Source organism: Protomyctophum parallelum (genome assembly GCF_964188405.1).
Source record: "Protomyctophum parallelum genome assembly, chromosome: 1".
Taxonomy (NCBI): Eukaryota; Metazoa; Chordata; class Actinopteri; order Myctophiformes; family Myctophidae; genus Protomyctophum; species Protomyctophum parallelum.
In genome coordinates this window covers 26,973,462-26,998,344 of record NC_139697.1, presented here as the reverse complement: position 1 = coordinate 26,998,344, position 24,883 = coordinate 26,973,462, and the positions used below count along the sequence as shown (strand labels likewise).

At 42.7% G+C, this 24,883-nt stretch overlaps 2 protein-coding genes across 5 annotated transcripts in view; one reads left to right on the top strand and one right to left on the bottom strand.

Annotated features, from left to right (window-relative positions):
* Window positions 1–23,284, bottom strand: part of epb41a (erythrocyte membrane protein band 4.1a) — a 79,752-nt gene extending 56,468 nt beyond the window's left edge. For all 4 annotated transcript variants that reach the window (XM_083764134.1, XM_083764133.1, XM_083764135.1 and 1 more), the window contains exon 1: window positions 23,263–23,284. In XM_083764134.1, the coding sequence (XP_083620260.1) occupies window positions 23,263–23,269 (7 nt within the window). In that variant the 5' untranslated portion in view covers window positions 23,270–23,284. The remainder of the gene's footprint in view (window positions 1–23,262) is intronic.
* Window positions 1–24,883, top strand: part of LOC310865165 (uncharacterized protein) — a 468,188-nt gene that overhangs the window by 404,668 nt on the left and 38,637 nt on the right. The window lies entirely within an intron of this gene.

Genomic DNA, 24,883 nt, shown 5'->3' with positions numbered 1-24,883 from the left:
ACCTGTCTAAATACTTCCTTAATGTAAACGAAGTCCACACCCACAACACCAGAGGGAGTGCAACAAACCATGTACAACCCAGATTCTGCACAAACAAGGGACTAAATTATTTTCGCTCCTATGCCACCAAAATGTGGAACGCCCTACCAACAGTCATTAAGACATGTGAATCCCTTGACTCCTTCAAAACCGCTCTCAAAGGGCACCTACGGATGGCTGCAATTCGAAACTGGCCTCTGTCAAATCTGAATCCCCCCCACCCCCCCCACCCCATTTTCCCTCACTGTATATTGTATCTTTTCCCTTTTTTGCTTCCCATATGATGAATTTAGCTACATAGAAATGTCTATTTGTATGTCTCTAAATGTTTGTATGTCTTTAAATGTTTTGATGAATTGAACAATGTGGACCCTGTTGTAAACAAGTGTAATGCTTAATTGGGTCGTCCACTCACAGTTGACAGTCTTTGTATTGAGTTTGTGCTTAAAATGTACTGTAAATTCTACAAACTGTTAATAAATATTTCAATCAATCAATCAATGTCCCTAATGTGTTGCCGTCCTTATGTGTTTCGTGTCAGGTTTGGTTGTAGTTCCGTTTTGTCTGTCTGTTAGGTTGTGTTGTTTGTTCATCTGTTCCACTTCATTCAGTCATGTAAGTGTTCATTCATTCTGGGCTCACAGAGCCACTCTGTCATTATCATTCATCATGCACTAAGCCACTTTGTAAGTTATTTGTGAACTGAGTATTAAAGGTATATTCAGTGATTTCACTTAATTCAAATATCACAATTTTTTTGTTTTGTTGTGATAATCCTCCCTACTATAGAGTGTGCTGGCCATATAAGGAGTTCCTCCCTGTCCCCAGTTAACCCCTGGGGGTCAAAAAACCTTAGGTTTCGTTTTTGACTCTCTATCCTGATTGGACGAAAGGCTGTGTCCCACAGCCAAAAACGAAACCTAAGGTTTTTTGAGTGAAATCACTGAATATACCTTTAAAGCAGATACTCTGCGTTGTTCTTTCATACATGTTACGGGGCAGTAAAACCCCTAGACTTGACCAGTTCGTAACAAAAGGGACAAAGACGTTTCGTCGTTCCAAGTAGGCCAGTGCCCAACGGGCACCGCTGTAGAGGCTCCAACGCATAATATCTGGGTGGGGCATGCATTTTCCAACTTGCATCGTTCCAAGTAGGCCAGTGCCCAACGGGCACCGCTGTAGAGGCCCTATGGGCGCCGCTCTAGTAATAAATGATAAATAAATCTGCTGAGTCACATTTTGGGGCGGGAACCCCTTTTGGTGTTAGCATCATGTTATGGTTTAGCTATTGAAAAATAGCTGATCTACAAGCTTGTAGGTCTGCTATTTTTGAAAAATCAAAGAACGACTGACACAGAAACATAGCTTTTTCAGAAAACATTTTTAGAATCTGATCTCAGGTCAAAATGGGTTAAAGGAGTAGTTCACCCAAACAATGACTCATTTTCTAATTCCATTACACACCCCATGAACCGTGAATTCATGGACATCTTTTTGGTCGCATTCCTAAACCAGTAATCTGATGACTGGCAGAGTAGGAGACTCAAAGCCTCTCAGACCGGCCCAGGCCGTAGCGTAACGGTCTGGGCACCGGACTGGTGATCCAGTCGCGATGTGCCGCGGGTTCGACTCCCGGACCCGACACGGCCTTTACTGCATGTCATCCCCCCATCTCTCTCCCGTTTCCTGTCAGCCTACTTTCTATCCCTTAAAAAATCAATAAAGGCGTAAGCCGCAAAAAAATATCTTAAAAAAAAAAAAAAAAAGCCTCTCAGACCCAACACTTTTTGTTTCATTGGATAAGATTTTGTTCACAATTCTTTTACATTCACACATAAGTAATGCAGATGTTTAACAGTAATTTAACTCTTGAGAGCCTAAAATTAAATCAAATGGACCCTTATGGGTCCATTTAGTTTCATTTTACGCTGGTCAAGAAGAGTTAAAGAAGGGTCCATTTGATTACCAACTCTCCATCATTTAGCTGGGGACCACCTGGAACCCCTTCCAAGGACCTGCATGTGGTCCCCGGACCACTGGTTAAAACCACTGTTAATAAAATAATAATAATAATAATAATAATTAATAAACAACACTAGCATACAGGCATGCCATGCTCACAACAATGAGCACACAGCGACAGAGACACACGGTGGCTCTCATAGTGCAGCATATGTTGGTACAGCAGGTGGTAAAGATGTGTGATCCAGGACGCTGCCCCCTTCCGTTCCAGGGGTCATAGAAGTGGGTGTAACACCTTTGGCTTTCATTCCACTGAATACGAGCCAAGCTGCAGCTTCGCTCGCATTCAGAGGAGTAAAAGGTCATTCAGGAGGTCATTTAGGAGGTCAGTGCCATTCATTATTAGAGCCGGACCAATGGCAGACCATCAGGGGCGGCCTTAGGAATCTGGAGGCCCGTTTCAAGACCAAATATGAGCCCCCCATATATACCTATGACATAATTATTCTGTCGATGCATGTGCATTGATACAAATAGTTTTGACTGTTCATTATACCGCAGGTCGTTTCGAGGAAGCAATCTGATTGGTTGAAACAGCCTTCTAGCCGTGGATCAAACGAGCACCACTCCACACCTAATCAAAACAAAGAATTCAGCTGCTCTGTTTTCCCAGAGCGCAGCAAAGTCGGTGGCTAGGCTAGCTAGTTTCTTGGGACATTTGTGGTCGTAGTGACTACATCTGTCATTAAAAAAATATGTTGTATAATTGCAATTCAGTTCAAACTAACAAAAAACGTAAACTGAACTCTATTTCATTTAACCACAAAGCCCTATTCCAAAAAACTTTTAGCAAGACAAAAACAAATCACGATCAACACGCTCACATTCGGACTTCGGACAATGGGCAAATATATAATAATAATCCGCTCTCCTTTCAGTCCAATGTGCTCCACATGACATGGGTGATTAAAAGGGCATGTATTTTTCCTGAGACAACAGTGATAATAATCACAAAACCAAAATAACACTTCTCCTGAAGTAGAACAGATTTCTTTTTAACGAGAAGCAAGTTTGAAGCGTGTGTTTGTGTGTTTGTGTGTGCGTGCGCGCGCGCGCGCACACTTACAGTGAGTCACTCACTGAGAAGCAGTGAACTTATTTGTGCGTGCGGTGCATGCGTGCGGTGCATGCGTGCGTGTGTGCGTGTGTGCCCATTCTGGGCAGTAGATATTGATGACAGCAGAGAAATCACAGCTTGCTGTCCTCAGGAAGGAGAGAGAGCTGATGATGCCAACCTGCAACAACACTGTGTGTTGAGCAGAGCTGGCACCAGCCGGAGAAATGCTGACGAGGCAAGGCGAGACGTGGGCACCGACCAGACCTCCAGGTGTACTAACCCATTTGGACCCCACGACGATTCTACAAATGTCTTCTAAATCCTGACAGTTTTCTGAAAACCCATATGTTTCTATGTCAGTGATTCTCAAACATTTTCATGTCAAGGACCCCCAGAAATATATGTAATTGGCCGCCGACCCCCCCATCTGAAAATATGTAGTTCCAGGAACCCCCCCACCCCCCCAGAAGCAAAGATTTTAGTTAAAAACTTTCTCTTTGAAAGAATATATATATTCAAAGAGCCACATTTTCACGATAGCACGGTACCGAGTGCCGCACTATGAGCTTGTAGATCTGCTATTTTTCAATAGCTAAATTATAACAATGCTTAAAACACCAAAAAGGGGTTAGCGTTCAGAATGGGCTAACTGTACAGGAGGACTGATGACATTGTGTAATCACGCTTAGCAAACACAGAGTACCACTGACTCAACAGTGTGCAGTCAGTGTGCACACAGCAGCAGGTGATCTATGGCTCAAACCTTTAGTTTCCATAGCCTCTGGCTTGCGGATGCCTGACAAAGAAGTGTCCTTTAGAAAATATGCGCAAAAATATGCGCAGAAATAAGCAAATGTACTACAAGCTCACAACACCAGTGTCAACTAATATTATGACGAAAAATATTCAGGGACTACATTTTTTTCACTGACAAAAACGACAAAAACTAAGCCATGATGACTCAAACTAAGACTAAATATACTGCCGATTTTGTCAACAAATAAAAACTAGATTAAAATGTTAGGAAAGGACTAGTGGACAAGAGATCCAGTATAAGTAATTTTACACTCATGGTTGCATGCCGAAAATAGCAGATCTACAAGCTCACAACGCGTCGCAGCGAACACACCAGCTCTCTACAGCCACTTTTTTGGGGCATTTAACTACTTCCACATATTTTGTCGTAGAAATCTAGTTCAAACTTCAACATGTTCAGCTTTAGGCAGAAAACAGGTCTCATGGTCGCAGCTTACGTATTTCCTGTAGGCGGAGCCAACATAGCTGCGGTGTAATAGAGCATCGCAGTCCCGCCCCCCCTCGAAAGACCAAAACAAAGAATTAGTTCAAAGTAGAAAAGAACAGCAGGTTACAACACTTTTTTTGTTGTTTTTCTTCTTTGTAATTATTTGTTTGGTCCAAAATATTGTGTTTGTTGTCATGATTTGTCACGATTCGAGTTGGCTTCGTACGACGCTTAAAAAGGTCTTTAAATAAATACTTTTTGAAATGTCTATGGGAAAAATGCATTGGGATTCATTTACTGGGCCTGGCGTTGTCAGGCCCAGTCAGTGACTAAGATGCCCAGAACATCGGGATGAACCTGTGTAGTTTATGGCTGCTCCAACAGTGGTGGCAACATTCAACTTTGGAGAGAAACGGAATGTCAAGTACACCGCACCGCGATGTCTGAGACCAGAGCTGGCTGAGAGGAAGCAGTGAAAGGTCCTGAAAGATACATAATGTCAAGGGTGCTTTCACACCCAAAGTTCGCTTAGAAGGTCCGGAGGATCAAGGACCAAATGTTTAAATAGTTGCATTTTGATTCTGGCCCGGTTAGCCTTCACACAGGACTTTGTAATAAATTTGTAAACAAAACTAGAAAAAGTGCCCTTCCGGGCACAGGTCTCCACCAGGTTATCCACAGATCCGTGCAGTTAGAGGTAAAAACACTTTTCGGCCAGTTATAGCGCCACCTTGAGGCTGAGTTGAAATTGTTCATGTGGCATTTCGTCCTCGGCCTAGTGGGAATGTGGGTGCACAATTTCACGGAAATCACGCGATGTGTTCATGATTTGCAGCATTTTGTTTGAAACTGAGCACTCCTGTGAACTTTGGAAGCCAATCTTAACCAATCAGGATGGAGTGTGATAAATCTGAAAGACCCGTTTCGTTGAATGGCTCTAGAGAGACTGTGTACCAATTTGCGTGATGTTTGGACAAAATCTGTAGGTGTACTGTGCAAAAACTTGTTTTGCACAAAGCGGCCTCTTGGTGGCGCTATAACAGGCCGTTCTGGAAAGTTTGGGGCAGAGGTTCATCGTTGGCATCCAGGGAGTGTGTGTGCAAAATTTGGCATCGACCGGGTTAACGGTGAAGTTTTTGCACAAAGCGGCCTCTTGGTGGCGCTATAACAGGCCGTTCTGGAAAGTTTGGGGCAGAGGTTCATCGTTGGCATCCAGGGAGTGTGTGTGCAAAATTTGGCATCGACCGGGTTAACGGTGGCCGAGATTAGCCTGTCACGGACACACGGACGGACGGACGGACGGACACACAAACGGACGGACGGAGTGCAAAACATACTCTCCCCACATGCCTTCGGCCTGGTGGAGACAATGAAACATCAACAGGCTATTTATGGAAAACAGAAGCGTGTTTTTTTGTATTTCAGATAATAACAACAGTGAAAACTGTATACTATGTGCACATTTCACAGACGCTTTTTATTAAAAAATAAGCGGAAAAAACATTCCTTATGAGTTATCGTATCGTCATCTATTCTATAACATTATTGAGTCATCCTCAATAATATGGTCTGACCCAGCTCTCTCTCTCTCTCTCTCTCTCTCTCTCTCTCTATATATATATATATATATATATATATATATATATATATATATATATATATATATATACTGAAACAATACAAACAGCACGCCAATCTCATGCCAATGATTCAGCACAGAGCATTGTGTTTTGACTTGTCAAAAAACACAGTCTACACTAAGTGTCACCCGCAGTTTTGTCAACTGGCCCCCCGGTGCCTTGCCATTTTCCTAATGTGCCCCTCAGGGTTGAGTATCCCTTCTCTATCCCACTAATGAGAGTGTTGTTGACTTACGCATGACTCTTGGCTGTGCATTTATTGTAAATAATTATTGATTGAAAACAAACACACAGACACCATGCAAGCCTGCATATACATCTCCTCACCCAATACATATTTGCCTATTTGCTTTCTAGAGTAGATCCCCTTCTGGCCTATTCCTTCTTCCAACTGTGCATGTTAAGAAAGATTAAACAATGAGATGCATTTGTGGGCCGGGGAAAGAAGGAGAAAATAAAAAGGGGAAAACAACAACAACTAGAAAAAGTGCCCTTCCGGGCACAGGTCTCCACCAGGTTATCCACAGATCCGTGCAGTTAGAGGTAAAAACACTTTTCGGCCAGTTATAGCGCCACCTTGAGGCTGAGTTGAAATTGTTCATGTGGCATTTCGTCCTCGGCCTAGTGGGAATGTGGGTGCACAATTTCACGGAAATCACGCGATGTGTTCATGATTTGCAGCATTTTGTTTGAAACTGAGCACTCCTGTGAACTTTGGAAGCCAATCTTAACCAATCAGGATGGAGTCTGATAAATCTGAAAGACCAGTTTCGTTGAATGGCTCTAGAGAGACTGTGTACCAATTTGCGTGATGTTTGGACAAAATCTGTAGGTGTACTGTGCAAAAACTTTTTTTGCACAAAGCGGCCTCCTGGTGGCGCTATAACAGGCCGTTCTGGAAAGTTTGGGGCAGAGGTTCATGGTTGGCATCCAGGGAGTGTGTGTGGAAAATTTGGCATCGACCAGGTTAACGGTGGCCGAGTTTAGCTGGTCACGGACACACGGACGGACGGACGGACGGACGGACACACAAACGGACGGACGGAGTGCAAAACATACTCTCCCCACATGCCTTCGGCCTGGTGGAGACAACAACACTGAAGCATATATAAATGTCTAAACGCCTGCTAGATTGTAACTGAGTGCTGAAAGTGAGCTTAAGGATTGAAAGCAGCTTTAAAATTAATCGGGCCTGCCTGCGTGGGATTACATCTGGTCCCCCTCTGTGCTGATGTGGAGGCTGAAAACAGCTGGATGTGTCCATCAGTCACCCTGGGTATAGGCCCCTCCCTCCTCTCATCTCCGACAGTGGTGGAAGAATTTACTCAAATATTTTACTTAGCCCATTTTGGGGGCGGGAACCCCCTTTTGGTGTTTTTTTTAGCATTATGTTATACTTTTAGCTATTGAAAAATAGCAGATCTACAAGTTCGTAGCGCGGCACCGAGTACCGCACTACGAGCTTGTAGGTCTGCTATTTTTTGAAAAAGAATCGTGAAAATGTGACGCAAATCTTTTAATATGTATTCTTTCAGAATGAACGTTTTTAACTCATATCTTTGCTTCGGGGGGGTCAGATGGGGGTCGGCAGCCAATTACATATCATTTTTTGGGGGTCCTTGACATGAAATAGTCATCAGCCATCAAGGTCCGCCAAAATACATGTTAGTCGACTAAATCACCTGTAGATTTAGTCGATTGAAATCGCATGACATTTAGACAAAAACTAGACTAACACTAAAACATTCCAGGTGACTAAAATATGACTAAAACTAAATGAAGTTCATTCCACCGACTATGGACTAAAACTGCTGCCCAAAAACGACACTGGCAAGCACGCCCCATCCATCCCCGACCGTCAGAGCCAGCAAAGTGACCCAGAAAATGCCAGGTTGGTCTGACCCAAATTCAATAATTCACGCGTCGCTCCAATCAGAGCCATCTAAGAGTTACTATATTGAGGGGGCAGAAACCGAGCGCTCGAGCGCTGTTCATGCAGCCTGAACTGAGACAAGCTGGAGTTGGGAATAAGAGCTATTTTAAGCATGTGTGCAACATGACAACTGTTTTAAAGTATTGTACAGTAACAACTAAAGTCTCTTTAATGTTTATGTTGTACTATTACTACAAAACAATCTAAAATAAAGGAATTTAAGATCATTAAAGCTGGGCTGTTTCCTGAGTCCAATGCATTTCTGCCTACTTCCGGTCCAGGACTTGTCCCAGTTGGTTGTCCCCATTCTCAATAGAAGTCTATGTAGGAGAGCCGCCATTGGACTGAAGCACCATGAAGTGGTAACTCTGTCTATATCTAAGGCTCTGGTCTGAGTCTGACCCAAATTCAATAAGAGGCTGGCAGGGAATATTTTTGGAAGCAAAGCAAAGATTTGAGTAAAAAACATTCGCTCTGAAAGAATATTATATTCAAAGATTTGCAGCCACATTGTCCCGATTTAGCTATTAAAGGTATATTCAGTGATTTCACTTAATTCAAATATCACTTATTTTTTTGTTTTGTTGTGATAATCCCCCCTACTATAGAGTGTGCTGGCCATAAGGAGTTCCTCCCTGTCCCCAGTTAACCCCTGGGGGTCAAAAAACCTTAGGTTTATCTATCCTGATTGGACGAAAGGCTGGGTCCCACAGCTAAAAACGAAACCTAAGGTTTTTTGAGTGAAATCACTGAATATACCTTTAATAGCTAAATCGCACTAAAAGCATAACATAATGCTTAAAACACCAAAAGGGGTTCCTTTTGGTAACCAGCGTTATAACCAGCGTTATTTGGACATTTGAAGGCAAAAAGGCTGATGCGATTGTTGTGTGCCTAAGGAATAAGGATGTTTTGTAATGCTTGTACCAAAAGTCGTGTGTGTGTGTGTGTGTGTGTGTGTGTGTGTGTGTGTGTGTGTGTGTGTGTGTGTGTGTGTGTGTGTGTGTGTGTGTGTGTGTGTGTGTGTGCAACCACAGCAAGAAAACAAACAACCCAGGCAATCTTTTTAAATACAAGCACCCAAAGTTTGGTATGATTTTTGAATCTCTGGACCCTCATAACTGTAGGTCCAAAGTACACTCTGAGAGTTACAGACCCAGAAGCTTCCATTTGGTTCCTAACTACTAGGACCCACTCCAGGGTCCCCTCCCCCCCTCCTCCAGACCCCATGGTGAGAACCATAGAGTATAAAGGACTCAAGGAGGATAGAGACTGAACCCCCCCCCTATTCATGTCAGTGGAAGTTGCTCAGTGGCGTTTTGAAGAACCCTCTACTTCCGCATTTGACCACCAAATTTTAGTGGTCAAATGCAACCGAGCGCTCAATGTTAAAGCCCAGCTACACCGGGTTTCCCTGTCATGAATCCACGGGTCCACCTGCAGTCCCTCCTCTTACCATTAGGGCCGAGCGCCTCAACGTTGGAGAGCCTCACTGCGGCCTTGGTGAGACTGAAGGAGGATGTGTGAGACCAGTTTTTCTGTCGGTTTTCTGAAAACCGTGTCCAGTGTGCAGGGACCTTAACCCATTCTGAACGGTAACCCGTTTTGGTGTTTTAGTCTATTTTTATGTTTTTAATTATTATTATTTTAAAAAAAAACATTTTCAAAAAACGTCAAAAAAAACTCATTAATTAAAATAAAGATTCTATGATTTTTTCCTCAGTAATCTCACGAAGACGTCAAAGAAAAATCAAATAAATTCCATAAATCATAAGTCAAGTAGTGGAAAATAGACGATCTACAAAAGCAAACTTCTCATTTCCTTTTTGGGTCTCGACCTGAAAAGTCTGGGAAGACTGCTCCAACGCTCCGACGCTGGCATCGAGACGAAAGTGAGGGCATAAAATAAATGCTTCTTCCACTTCCACCCTATAAGTTCAGCCGCTCCCCTGCACTTATATTAATGTTCCACCCCCCACCCAGGGGCATGCTGGGTAGAGACGGGTCGCTATGGCTACAGCATTACATCCTAGACATGAAAAGGTCACCCACAAGACAGCCGTAAACCCAGAGACGGAACAGAAGCACTCAGATCTCAGACGCATCCCTTTCTTCTCCAGACACTTTCCTCAGAGTCAATAATCGCCTTCATTCTCTCCTTCTTCAGCCTATACTAGTGGTTCCCAAAGTGGGGTCCGGGAACCTCCCAGGGGTCCTTGAGGGAGTTCCAGGGGGTCCCCCAGCTAAATGATAGTTTGGAACCAAATGGATCCTTATGGGTCTGTAACTCTGAGAGTGTACATTTGGTTCCATTTGTATGCTCCATTTTGAGTTAAATTAGCATTGATTTTACAATATAAATTGGGTGTCCCAGAGATAGAAATGCTATTAAATGGGGGTCCGTAGACAAATGCATGTCAAACTGCCTCGTCTGAAGTGAGTGGTACTGTACTGTACTGTACTCCTCCCTGGCGTGCGTGCGACGGGCGTGTGTAGCACAGACATGTACGTACTGTACACATACACACATACATACACGTGTGTATGTGTACATACATACACACAAACTGTAGCTCCACATAGGACTCAAAAATGTGTCATGAGAAGTCATGTCAGAAGAAAACACAGAACAAAAGGGTGATGTCAAAGCAAGACCTAACAGGAATTAGTGTCAGTATAAGCCTCTAAGCAATGTTGTTCATTGCGAACACTGTGCTGGAGGCGCCCAGCCAAACACAGAGTATCGGTGCGTCATCTGCAGAATCCAATGAATCCTGTGCAGACCCGCGTTCAGACAGATTGGTTGGTCGGTGGCAGTGTTGATTTCGTCGACTACAACTAAACTAAAACTACCTATTTTCACTGACAAAAACAACATAAAAACTGAATAAAAACTAAGCCATGATGACTAACACTATATGACTAAAATATTAGGAAGGGACTAGTGGACAAGAGATCCAGTAGAAGTATAAGACAAAAGTCATTTTACACTTCGTTGCATGCTGAAAATAGCCAATCTACAAGCTGACAACGCGTCACGATTTGAGCTTGAAGAATACGCTATTTTCAGCAAGTGTAATAACAGTCATTACGACGGCATCAAGGCCCGCCAAGATACATTCACACATCACACAATCGTATGATATTTAGTCGACTAAAACTAGACTAACACTAAAACATTCCGGGTGACTAAAACGTGTGAGGAAAACTAAATGAAAACTATTCAAGAGACTATGACTACAACTAAAATGGAAATTTGCTGCCAAAAACAACACTGGTCGATGGGGCATATGAAACACACACGTCGCCAAGTTCGAGACCGTTTGGTCAGACCCTTTCCTTTCCAAGTTACGTCCGGGACGGACAAAGATGTAGACCTTGTTCATCCCGCAGGAGTGTCTGTCTCGCTCGTGGACACACAATGCGAAGCCTGCGGAGCTAGTTCAGGCAGGCAACTTGTGAGCGCGCCTATACCTGATCAGGTGACTAGTCTCATGCACTCTTTACCTGATCAGAGAGGCTGCCTACCTGCTCATTCCTGGCTTCTCTCCTGCCTCGCGGTCGTGCGCCGCCACCTCGGCTGCTGCTGTCTGCCTGCCTCGCTCGCTGCTAACCTGCTGCTCATGAAGTTTTAGCAAATCCCACCGCCGGCGCCTCCCCAGCATCCACCTGTAGGCTCTGTTTCTAGATCCCCCTGCATGGGGGTCTTATTCATTCCCTGTAATTCTACTTGGCTTATAATTTAAATGTTAATGTTACAGGGAATGAACAGGGACAGCGCCCTGACGGCAATCTATGCTTCATACATCTATGCTCAATTATGCTCAATAAATATATATTCTAAATTCACTCTAAGAGTTGTCTGACTGTCCTCAACATATAGCCGAGGCTGGTAAATTGAACCCGTTTCTCTCCACCCATACACAGCTATAATAATGACTTGTCACCAAGCAAGCATGCTCTTCCATACCATGCTCTTCCTCTGACCTAATAAGGCTCTTCCTGTGATACACTTCAAAACACCTTGGTGGTGGTAACCAATTAAAACACTTAAAGGGTTTTTGTCACCGCTAAAACCCTTATCCCTAACCTTCTTTGCCTTTTTTTTACTATTTTGCTAAACATTTTTGAATAGTTAAAATGGCCAGTCCCAAAGCTCACAACGTGTCAATGTAGATTGGCTAGTTGAACGATTAAAAAATGTTTTTCAAAATAGTAAAAAGAAAAATTAAGTTTAGGGATAATGGGTTTAGCGGTGACGAAAATGGAGCCCAATGTTTGAGGGCAATCAGGGCATGATCAGCACAGATCCAGTGTGTGCAGTTTCTATATTTCTATTTTAAACGTCGTCTTCAGTCCAGCAGCTGGGACTTATTGTTTGGTTGTGCATGCATTGCATGGTGAACTTTTGTTAAAACCCCGGGCGGTCAACCATAGGGCTTTGGTGAATGGTAAATGGTGTATTTATATATAGCGCCTTTATTCAAGGCGCTTTACATAGATTGTGCATTACATTCACCCAGTCACAGTACATAGTATCACAACGATGCCGGAGGAAACCATGCAAGGCACCACCCTGCACATCAGGAGCAATTAGGGGTTCAGTGTCTTGCTCAAGGACACTTCGACATGAACTCTGGGGGAGCCCGGGTTCGAATTGGGAACCTTGCGGTTACCATCCGGCCACTCTACCCCTGAGCCACCGCCTTCCCCAGGGCTTTCAACCCAACAGTAACAGGCTGGTGACACTGACCCTCTCTCTCCATAATATTACTTTAATTTTCACCTCACCACACACACACACACACACACACACACACACACGCACATTTGTGTGCACACACTCTCAAAACACACACACGCTCTCTCTCTCTCTCACACTCTCTCAAACAAAGCCACAAGCAGCATCTCCCCAGGGTCAATGCAACTTCCTGTACTCATTTCTCATTCCGTTGCCCATTATTGCTTTGAATTGGAATAATCTTATCTCTTTCCGAATCGATAATATTATAAAGTAGGGCTATATATATATATATATATATATATATATATATATATATATATATATATATATCTGCCAAATAACAGTCAGGGTTATGAATGTGACTGACTGTCCCTCATTTGGAGGCTTGAGAGTGAAATCTAAAACTATAGCCAATTATGTCAATAAGAAAATCTAATTTGCACTGGTATATATAGCCCTACAGTATATATAACTCATTGTTAGAGATACACGAACAAACAAAGGCAGTGTTAAAAGAGAGAGAGAGAGAGAGAGAGAGAGAGAGAGAGAGAGAGAGAGAGAGAGAGAGAGAGAGAGAAAGAAAGAAAAGCAATAGGCCTAATGTGATTGTATAATGAATGACAGCAGGCTTATGGAAATATTGATAGAAGAAGCAATAATATGCTATACTTCCAATGTAGCCTATAGAAGATTCGTCGCCAGGCTGTTGTGTTGTCCTGGTGGCAACAATGACATCAAAAAGCGCACACACTGCGCACATTATTTATTTATTTTAATCAGTAGGCAAATTGTTTGCGTCCGCGCAATTTATACCAATGCACCAGACCAGATCTAGCAATAAGCGCCAGTACTGTTTAACATATATATAGCGTTCTTTTGTTGGGTTTGTTTCTGCTCGCTATATATTCACTGTTGATAGCCAATATGATCTAACACAGACAGCACAGTGTGAATAAAGATTCCTTCATAATTCATATCATTCCAAATATATATATATATATAAATCTTCACCGCGCACGACATATAGATGTTTAATCAAAAAGATCACAATTATGTACGGTAGCCAATATCCAAAATATCGTAGAAATATTTCTATTCGAACCTCCAACAATAAAATAAAGGGGCGGCGGTAGAAAGACGCACCTGCCGTTTTAAAGGGACTGCATGTCTGCAAATGGCGCCGAATGTAAAAAAAATGTCAACACATTTCTCATCATCGCTGTACAATAATAACACATAACACCCATCTGGCCGCGATGGAGCGGAGCGTCATTTGGACTTACCTTATTTTGGCTCTCTATTTCATTAAGATGCAAAAACAATAAATACAATCCTTTATGGAATAAGCGTCACAGTTTCACAAAGTAGCATTAAGTCCATGTGTGTGTGTGTGTGTGTGTGTGTGTGTGTGTTATCCAATCTATCAGAAAGGGGAGGGAAAAAAATCCATGCCTAGGTATAGTAGAGAGCTAGTGGGGGGACTCCCTTCAAGAGGCTGTGTTGTATTTATAGCAGCAGCCAATGGGCGACGTGCTGGGACCGGGCTAATCCAATCACGTTGCACAGAGCTGCTGTTCGACAGCAAGCGCCAAGGCTGCTGCACTAGGCAGCGACGTTACCAAGGAGACAGAAAATGTGTCCCCATCCCATGCAATGGAAATCTATGTGTCCATTTCCCATTGATGGAGTGAATGGAAACATATGTTCCCTTTTGTTAGTTTTTTGCTTAAACCATTTAGGACTGACACCAGATTCTACAAATATCTTCTAATTCATGTTTCTTTTTCTATATCAGTGGTATTTTTCATGTCAAGGACCCCCAGAATTTATCTGTAGCCTATTTGGCCGTGGACTCCCATCTGAAAATATGTTTTTCCAGAATCAAAGATTTGAGTAAAAAGTGTTCGCTCTGAAAAGAACATATATATTCAGATGTGCGCTACATTTTCTTGTAAGAGAGCTTACATTTTCTTGTAAGCTCTTATGAGCTTTCAATAGCTAAAGTATAACCATATATACAATATTTTGAAATATTGCCCCGTCCTGAAGAGAAAGTGGATTACATTGAAACTGAGGTCTGGTCATTTATAACAACATGCACTTTATAGTGCATAAAAGACTGTTGCACTTCTTATGTAATGCAATGCACCATGCAGACCTATATTTTGCATGTCTTCCTTTCCTTCCTGCGCATCATGAAAAACGGCGTGGTTTGGTGGTGAACAAGTCAAGCTAGTAGAGCTCCTTAATAATAAATACCGCTCAGGCAACAAAAGCATCGTGACCTGGAGAGGATGCTATACGGTTGCTACCACGGCCGGGAGTAACGTTGTGCGGGTACCACTTACAATTTACAATTTACGCATTTAGCAGACGCTCTTAATCCAGAGCGATTAAGCAAGAACAAAAAGCATGGCAATACATCATACATAAAAAGTAGTTATCAAAAATCATACGCAAGCTAAGAACGTAATAGTAGAATATCTATATAATGCATGTATACTTTATAGTGCTATGTCTACATACAAATGCTATAAATCTACATACAAATGCTATCCAAGTCTACATAAAAATGTCAGGGCTATAGGGCAAGTGCTACAGGCCATGATGGAGTCTGAAGAGATGGGTTTTCAGACTAAGGTGGAAGATTGCTAAACCAAGCTAGCTACCGGCCAGGGCAATTGGTATGAGTTTAGAGAGATTTGAACAGGGCATGGGTCTCTGAGGATACAACAGTGTGGCTTTAATTGGCATATCTAAGCCACTTTTAGCCATGTTGTTCTCAGGGGAGGGGAACGGTCTGCTTGAAACACAATGGATCAGTTTCTGTGCACTCAGCAATCTTTACAGTCAGGTTTGTGTTGCTTTTACCACACTATTACTAGCATGTGACAGGCAGTCAGGCACCCACCCCCACCTCTCTCTCTCTCTCATTCTCTCCCTGTCTTTCTCTCTCACTCTCTCACTCTTTGATTCACAAAAACGCACACTCACACAATCCCTACAGAAACACCTCCTTGGCTCCTTCCCCCATCATAACACAAAGGCACTCATGCATTTTCAGACACTCAGCCAGCCCCCCCTCCCCTCCCCCCACCTCTCTTCTGTCTTCCACCTCCCACCACCACCCTTCCTGGTGACCCCCAACAACCCCCCCGGTTTAAGGAGCAGGTGCACAGCTAGACCGTCTGGTGATGTGAGATGACAACACGAGGCAGACACATTCCCTGGAGAGGAGCAGAGACAAGCAGAAGGCCACTAATACATGCACTTAACATGCACCCGAACAGAACACGCACACAGTGCACAAATGAGCAAGGAGAAGAAGGAAAAAACATATTGTATTTCCCTAGCTCCATGCATTGCGCACACTCGCTGCAGTGTGTACACTACACGTGCGTGCACTGACGCACGCACACACACCTCAAGCCTCACAGTTTCCCTGTGTAATATAGGCTACTATATCTTAATGAAATAAGATGGAACTTGCATCTTTTATCCTGTGTTTGATAAACTACTATATCTAATGAAATGTTCCAGAACAATCTGCATGCTGCTCTCTCTCTCCCACCTCTATCGACATGTTGGATTCTGGTCTGTAGCCGAGCATGTGTTTTTTGAATTACTCAAGTAAGTCCCGTCACTTCCACTCAATTACCCCACTGCCAATATTACAATATACCTTTACCTTGGTGAAAGCATGACTGCACTAACGAGCTCGTTGAAGGCCTCTGTACAGCAGCTTTTAACGTCAATTAAGGATCCACAGTTTGATATGCATTAGGCCACAGAACCCTCATTGATATAATTTTGATCTCTGGGACCCCAATATACAATCCTGTAAAATCCTGTGTTACTATACAAATCTGAGATTGTATACACATGGAGCCAAATTCGTACTCTCTCTGAGACTTGTAAGGGTCCACTTGGCTCCTAACTATCAATCATTTAGCTGAGGACCCTCTGGAACCCCTCCCCCCCAAAGGACCCCTGGGGGTCCCCAAACCCCACACCGAGAACCAGTGCTGTGCACTACACAGATAATAGTAATAATAATAATTAGTTGTCACGATTCACCCCAAAACAGATTCTTCACACAGCACTTTTAGTGTGGTGCTATTTTCACATATACTCTCTATACTTTGGTTACTTACTACTTTATGAAATCTCTGTGTTGACTGAAACTCAATAAAGTTTAGGTTAGGTCAGACAATGTGAACGGACCAGATGTGGATCACACAACAGAGTAGCAGTGTTGTTTTTGTCGACTAAAACTACGACGAAAAATGTTCATCGACTACCTTTTTCCACAGAAAGAAACTAAATGAAAACTAAGCTATTATGACTAAAACTAAGCTAAATGTATTGACAAATTTGTCAACAGATAGAAACTAGACTAAAATGTTAGGAAGGGACTAGTGGACAAGAGATCCAGTATAAGTCATTGTCTCCACCAGGCCGAAGGCATGTGGGGAGAGTATGTTTTGCACTCCGTCCGTCCGCGTGTCCGTCCGTCCGTGTGTGTGTCCGTGTGTCCGTGAACAGCTAATCTCGGCCACCGTTAACCCGGTCGATGCCAAATTTTGCACACACACTCCCTGGATGCCAACGATGAACCTCTGCCCCAAACTTTCCAGAACGGCCTGTTATAGCGCCACCAGGAGGCCACTTTGTGCAAAACAAGTTTTTGCACAGTACACCTACAGATTTTGTCCAAACATCACGCAAATTGGTACACAGTCTCTCTAGAGCCATTCAACGAAACCGGTCTTTCAGATTTCTCACACTCCATCCTGATTGGTTAAGATTGGCTTCCAAAGTTCACAGGAGTGCTCAGTTTCAAACAAAATGCTGCAAATCATGAACACATCGCGTGATTTCCGTGAAATTGTGCACCCACATTCCCACTAGGCCGAGGACAAAATGCCACATCAACAATTTCAACTCAGCCTCAAGGTGGCGCTATAACTGGCCGAAAAGTGTTTTTACCTCTAACTGCACGGATCTGTGGATAACTTTGTATGCCAACTCCCTAGAGGCCAAGGAAAAACCTTTGCCTGGAATTTTTCACATCTGCTCTTTATAGCGCCACCAGGAGGCCGACATATGTAAAACACATTTTCTATTATTACTCCTTCAGATTTTATCCAAATTTCACGCAAATCGGTACACATGATCTCCATAGTCATGTGATCAAGGCAGGTTTGTTTGATTTCTCATATTCCATCCTGATTGGCCACGATTGGCTCCTACAGTTTTCAGGAGTAGCCCGCTTTGTACAAATCGCCACAACTCCTCAACGCAGCGTCCGATTGCGATGAAACTGTGCACGCATATTCCCACTAGGCTGAGGAAGAAATCCTGGTGGAGACCTGTGCCCAGAAGGGCACTTTTTCTAGTTTTACACTTGGTTGCTTGCTGAAAATAGCAGATCTACAAGCTCACAACGCGTCGTGTTGTGAGCTTGTAGATCGGCTAGTGTAAAATGAGCCATTACGACGGCATCGAGGCCCGCTGACTAAATGAACTGCAGATTTAGTCGACTAAAATCTTATGATATTTAGTCGACTAAAACTAGACTATTACACTAAAACATTCCAGGTGACTAAAATTTGACTAAAACAAAATTAAGTTTTATTCCAAAGACTATGACTGAACTAAAGTAAAAACTGAAATTTGCTGCCAAAAACAACACTGCAGAGTAGAGTCATGACGCCTCAGTCCATGGTGTGAGGTTTATACAAGGCTGTCATGGCTGAGAGGAGACCAGGGGGGGGGGGATCAGTTACACCCCTGAGGTGCCAATTAGTACCCCTCTTCTACAGAGAAGCCCCCCTTATAGGGTTCATGCCATTTACTGCAATCTTGCACTTTCACTCTGTATAATGTCTAAATTGTAAATTGTGAATTGTCATCTACTATACTAAAAGGATCATCTTAGATGTACAGTTCAACATCTGCACATGTTTGGAGGATATGTACTGGCCTATGTTCATGCCTATATATTTATTATTTATGTTTATATTTTGTATATTGTGTATTTTGCCTTGCTACTAAAAGATTAGGACTTTGGTGATGTGTTGTATTTCTTTGAGGTACTTTGAGGTGTATTATGGATGTTTTATTTGCCGTTCCAAAATGTGGCATTTATGATTTAGTGTTGAAATGTATTTTTATTTCTGCCTCTTGGCCAGTTCCCCATTTGTAAAAGAGACTCAGTCTCAATGTGTTTTTACTGGTTAAATAAATAAAAATATGTATGCATGCAAAACATTTGTGTAAGCATGCATACTAAATCAATGATGATTGTGTTCATGGGGTTTGTCTTTATTTAATCACAGAGGGTTGGTAGTGTTCCGCATGCATCACTGTGCATTGTGTACACATTAGATACACAACACACACACATGGGATCGGTTGAAGAGCTGAATGCTATATCATTATGAATACACTGGAAAAACAAACAATCACTAACCCAGAAACTATAGCTTTAACCCTTAATATATATATAGTTTTAATTTTACATACTACTACATACAGTACTACGTACATACCTGTACATATCACTGTTTTTAGACATTACTATTTAATAAACTATGCCTTTGGCTTTATTATTGACAGCCAGGACAGTATAGGCCTCACAGGAAACTGGGAGAGAGATGAGGAGTGACAAGCAGAAAAGACAACGCGTTGCATTGTAGCCTATAGGCTATAGGTGCCTGGACCGCTGGCATAGCAGTCCGGGCCTAACAACACAAATCACAAACTATTTTCAGGTGGCTGGCAGCTCTGCGGTTTAAAAACCACTGGTTTAAACATTGGCCTGGGCCATGGCTCAGCAGTCCAGGCAGCTTGGCTGGTAATCCAGTCTGGCAGTGTGCCACAGGCAGGGCCCCCCCCCCCCCCCCCCCCCATCTCTCTCCCCATTTACAAAAATAATAAATTAAAAGGGGAAAGACAGAAAAAAAACAATAATAATCTAAAACAAACATTAGGAAACAAGCCAAAATAAGCCAACTACACTACGCTATCACATAATAAGCAGACTGACTGGTCTCCTCTGACTCTCACTGCAGGGTCTCCACCATGTGTAGACGTTCCATGATGCTGATGGCGCTAATCCCATCATGTATGGCTTGGAGACCACCTGTTCATCCATTTCTGATTCTTTAACCCTCTGCTGCCGCCTGCTGGACAGACTCACAACTACAGCTCACACATCACGCCATGGCTCTGCTCTTTCCATTTTCCTTCCCCAGGGCCTGTAGTAGTTACTGACAGTTTTCCGTCCTACCAGCCAGGCTTCACCTGGTGTCCATGGAATTATAGCTGTCTAGGCAGTGACTAGTTAATCATATAGTAGGATGGATAACAAGCAGAGAAGAGAAGAGTACTGCCGAGGCAGACAACCCGCAACACTCCAGGTTTAGAGAAAATCCTTCTAGGTGCGAGGCTCGATAATGCAACATAGAATGAAAAAAATGCCAGCACTCAATATAATGTCCTTTTTCCACATGATTTTATTTATTTACCTCTGACGCGTTTCAGCCTAGTAGGCCTTCCTCAGCGTTGTCAGGAAGGCCTATGCTGAGGAAGGCCTACTAGCCGGAACGCGTATGTTGTCTGCTCGTCAGAGGTAAATAAAATCATGTGGAAAAAGGACATTTCCACTGGGAACAATTATTGTTCTAATCTAGTCAGTCAGGCTGGTGCCAGCCAGGATGAAGTTAGTGAGGGGGGCAGTTAAAAATGGTGAGGGGTCAAATGTTGTTATGTAATTAAACAGTATAGGTTATCATCCTGCTAACCTATTTCTGCACTCGTCATCCTGCAGGTAGCAATATAGTGAATTGATGTATGATATATACTGTATGTAGGACGTGCTACTTTGCAATTATGCTCATTTTCCAATGCAATCCACAGAACACAACATCCCTTGACTCATACAACAGGAGCTTTCCATTTCTCTCAGAAGTAGCAGGCAGGTACGTACAGTAGGCATGCACAAAGTTCCTCTGTTAGTGCCCACAAAGAGTGAGTTCAGATCAGTAAACTCATGTCCAGATTTCCCTCTGATGTCTTGTGTTGTGTGAATTAAGGGACAGTATGTGCTGTTCATTTTGTATACCAGTCTCACATTGACACATACACACAGCTCAGGTGGTACAGTATGCAACCCAAACCGTTATCTTCAAACAGTCCTCGATGTAAGATGTGCTGCTGGTGCTGCTATAGAGTGGATGAACAGATACATGATTGCTGATCTTGTTCCGTCTTTGGATTGCAGATTATGAACCATGTCCCTAGTGCTCAGTCACTCTCAATATGATCTTGTTTCTCAAAATTATCTCAGTTAAATTAGAATACATGGCTTTGGTCAATTGCACAATGAAAACGGATGATTTTAACCACTGGGATATGACTGACTAAACGCAACAGTTATCAGTTATGATTGATTCCTTTCTAACCACTGACAGAACAATCTACAAAAAGATCTGCTACAAATCAACAAAACAACCAACTTTATGAATGATTCTAAGCACTGAGAGATGACTGATTAAATCAACAATATTAATAGCCAACAGAATCAGAGTCATCAAGTAATAAAAGACAGATGTGTTTTGTCTCTTGATTAGTTTGTGTTTTTGTATGTTTTTGCTATTTTTTCAATCTGTGATTTACTGAATATACGTTCCTGAAATGCCTGTAAACCAAATATCATAATAAACAGATGTTTCATTTTTTTTTTTAAATAAAAGACGATGATCAGGTTGTTCACCATCTCCCTCTCTCTCTCTCTCTCTCTCTGTCTCTTGTTGACTGAAACTTTACTTTCCTGCTACACTGGAAAAAGCACTATATGGGAAATTCACAACCACAAAAAGCAAGCAAGACTGAACCGAAGTGATGTGTTCTGTCTAACTCTCCTATGCTCCATTCAGTACCGGGGACAGCACCGCGCTGCATACAACCTGAACGGATCTGTCTCCTTCCTCTCCAACATGCCAAACCAGCAGAAAAATAAACCTGGTGTCTTTTGCAACTTTTTAATAGGGGTACTGTGTACATAAAACTAAACCTCAGTACTTATGCCTTATTGAGTTGTAATCCGGACACATTGGCTGCATAATTGAAAAATAACAAAAATAATAATGGCCAATATATGGGTTTGGCTCAACTAAACAAAAGCACAAAAACAAAGTGTAATTAATTACGTGTGAGGAAAGAACCAGCCGTGTGAGACTAAAGCAATCAGCGAAACAAATGAGGCTATCAAGCATGAGGCCTTCACAACCAACAAACAAAAGCGACAGTTCAAAATACTACCGCAGTGCAACAGCAATACAAACTCAAGCATCTTGTCTCACTAGAGAGTTCCCCTAACGTCATTTAACGCAGGTCACAGAGTGTTCTGTGGAGATAAAGACAGTCACACGTGGTGGCGTGACTGCATGGCGTCTTTCCAAAACCACACAACATCATGACAACTTCTTCAGTTTATATAGTTTGTTATAGCATTGCAATTTGCTGCAGCTTGGAACATTTTAACCCATTTTGGGCGGGAACCCCGGCTTTTGGTGTTTTAACCATTATTTTAAACTTTAGCTGTTGAAAAAAAAAAAAATAGCAGATCTACAAGCTGAAAAGCTGTCATGATTTAGAAGGCATTTGACATTTGTAGAATCGTCCTCAGGTCTAAATGGGTTAAAAACAGATGGCCATCGTGAGCTGTAACAGTATCTGTACAGCTCATTTTCCAAGATGGTACTCATACGCATTTTAGTTGGAGTTTGATCTCAATAACCCCATGGCTATTTATCAGTGGGGCTCAGTGTGCCTAGAGTCCAAACGCTGCCTGACAGGAGTGATAAGTTGCTGTGAACCCACAGACACCGTCTGGGCTGAAGCTGTTTAGAACCGCAGCAGAAAGACACCAGACAGACATATCATCTCCAAACAAACTCACAGTCTCCAGCTAAATACAACGGCCAGACGATTCAGCGATAACCTGATTATATATGAATCCCTCCTCGCCACCAGAGGGCAACGTGAAGAAGAGTGCTAATTTGTGGTCCAAATTATGATGGGCAGCGTCAAGGAAAAACATCTGCATTGGTTTAGGTTAAGTTGATATATTGTATGAAATATGAAGCTTCATGGTGATGTCACAGGCAGCACTAATCCACTCGGATGTACTGTACTTTAGGTACAGTATAGTGTAGTGTTGTATGTTAAACAATTGAAGATCCCCGTTTCCATTGTGAAGCAGGTATAATTATAAATATAATATATATAATCTAAAGTCCCGAGTCCACCTCAGCACAGTCTGTGTAGTGTGTAAGTAGACTCCCTCTCTAGATACATCACACTTGTTCTACCTATCCTCTCCATCTTTCTCTCTCTTTCCTCACTCTTGTGTACTTTCTTCCTCTCTCCTTCTCCCTCCCTCTGTGTGTTAGGCTGCACAACAGTGACACTTGGTGGTGACAATATGCTACTTCCGTGCTCTGACACAGGGACACACAGTACACACACATAGCCGTCTATAGCAGTGGTTGCACCACTCAAAAACAGGGTACTCACCAAACATCAGGGGGTCCCCGGCAGCCGGTATGGACAGGCATGGACAGTTGGACACACATCCAGGTCACACAGTGGCATGAGGGAAGAGCAGAAACACTGTTAGCATTGTGCACAGTTTGGTCAAAGTGTGAGATCAAAACTATGAACTTAACACACTAACACAGGTGTTAAATGAGGACGCTCATGTGTGCGTGTGTGTGCGCGCGCGCGCGTGTGTGTGTGTGTGTGTGTGTGAGTGTGTGTGTGTGTGCGTGTGTGTTCTTCGTACTTCAAAAAGTTCCCTGATGACTGTGTGCGAGGGCTGCTTAAGACAGAAAAGACAGATACTGTTAATGAGATATTCCTGCCACGACGATTGCGCACACCAAGCTCAAGTCCCATCTCGTTAGAGGATCTAACTTTAACCTGCTTAATCACGTTGCAAAGAAGACAAGAAGCTTGTGGGACAACCTCACTATAAATATACTGAACTTTCACACTCCTCTCTCTCCCTTATCACACCGTCACACACATCCACTGTTCAATATTTAATGTCCTCTGGAATGGAATCTACTGTAATTCCCATGACGGTAAAAGACAGGTAGCTCATCTTTCATTACGTCAGATGCAAATCTATACCTACTGCCAGTGCCTCCCATGATCTCAGCACTTTCACCTGAGACTTAACTTTGCAAATCTACCTATACTGCCAGTGCCTCCCATCTCAGCACTCTCACCTTAACTTTGCTCCAGTAGCCCGGCACCGAATGCCGCACTACGAGCTTGTAGATTTAATCGTGAAAATGTGGTGCAAATTTGGAATATATATTCTTTCAGAGCAGACGTTTTTAACTCCTTCTCCTTCTGGGGAGGTCCCTGGAACAACATATTTTCAGTTGGGTGTCCACGACCAAATACATATAATTCTGGGGGTCCTTCCTTGACATCAAATAGTTTGAGAACCACTGAAATAGAGGTTTTTCAGTGTTCCACTCAAAGGTATAATTTGACCATGAAAGATTGACAAAATGTCAAATGACCTACTTCTGGTTCTGGTCTGACTCACACACATGACTCATGATTGTTAATCATCATTATCATCATCATCACCACTGTCGTCACGTACTGTACCACCACATCATCATTATTACCATATACACGCATCTGTGGCATCCTTGATGACTATTTCTATGTATTTGATGTATTACCATGTGTTAATTGTAAATCGCTCTGGAAAGAGTGTCTGCTAAATTATGCCAAAATTGTAAATTGTGGTAACTTCCACAAAATACACTCAGTTTCTCAGTAAGTCCGCCCCGACACTAGCCCTGAAACATGACTGTACAAGCGTCATGTGAACCATGGCTACCCCCACACCCACTTTCAAAGATGAAGCTTTTGCTGCCCTTAAGTTCCAGAACAAGAGAGATGCTGACACAGGATAAAAGGTGTTTAGGAGAGTGGGGGGAAAAAAGAGTTGTAATTTCTTGCCAGTGTCAGCCTAACCTCGCCTCAGTGTCAGCCTACAGAGAGTTACTTAAGTGGGGCCTCTTCGACCCTCCTTTTGAGAGTGGATCACACTGCTGCTATCATCACCACCAAGAAACATTTAATGTTCTGTCTGACTTGATAGCAAAGCAGA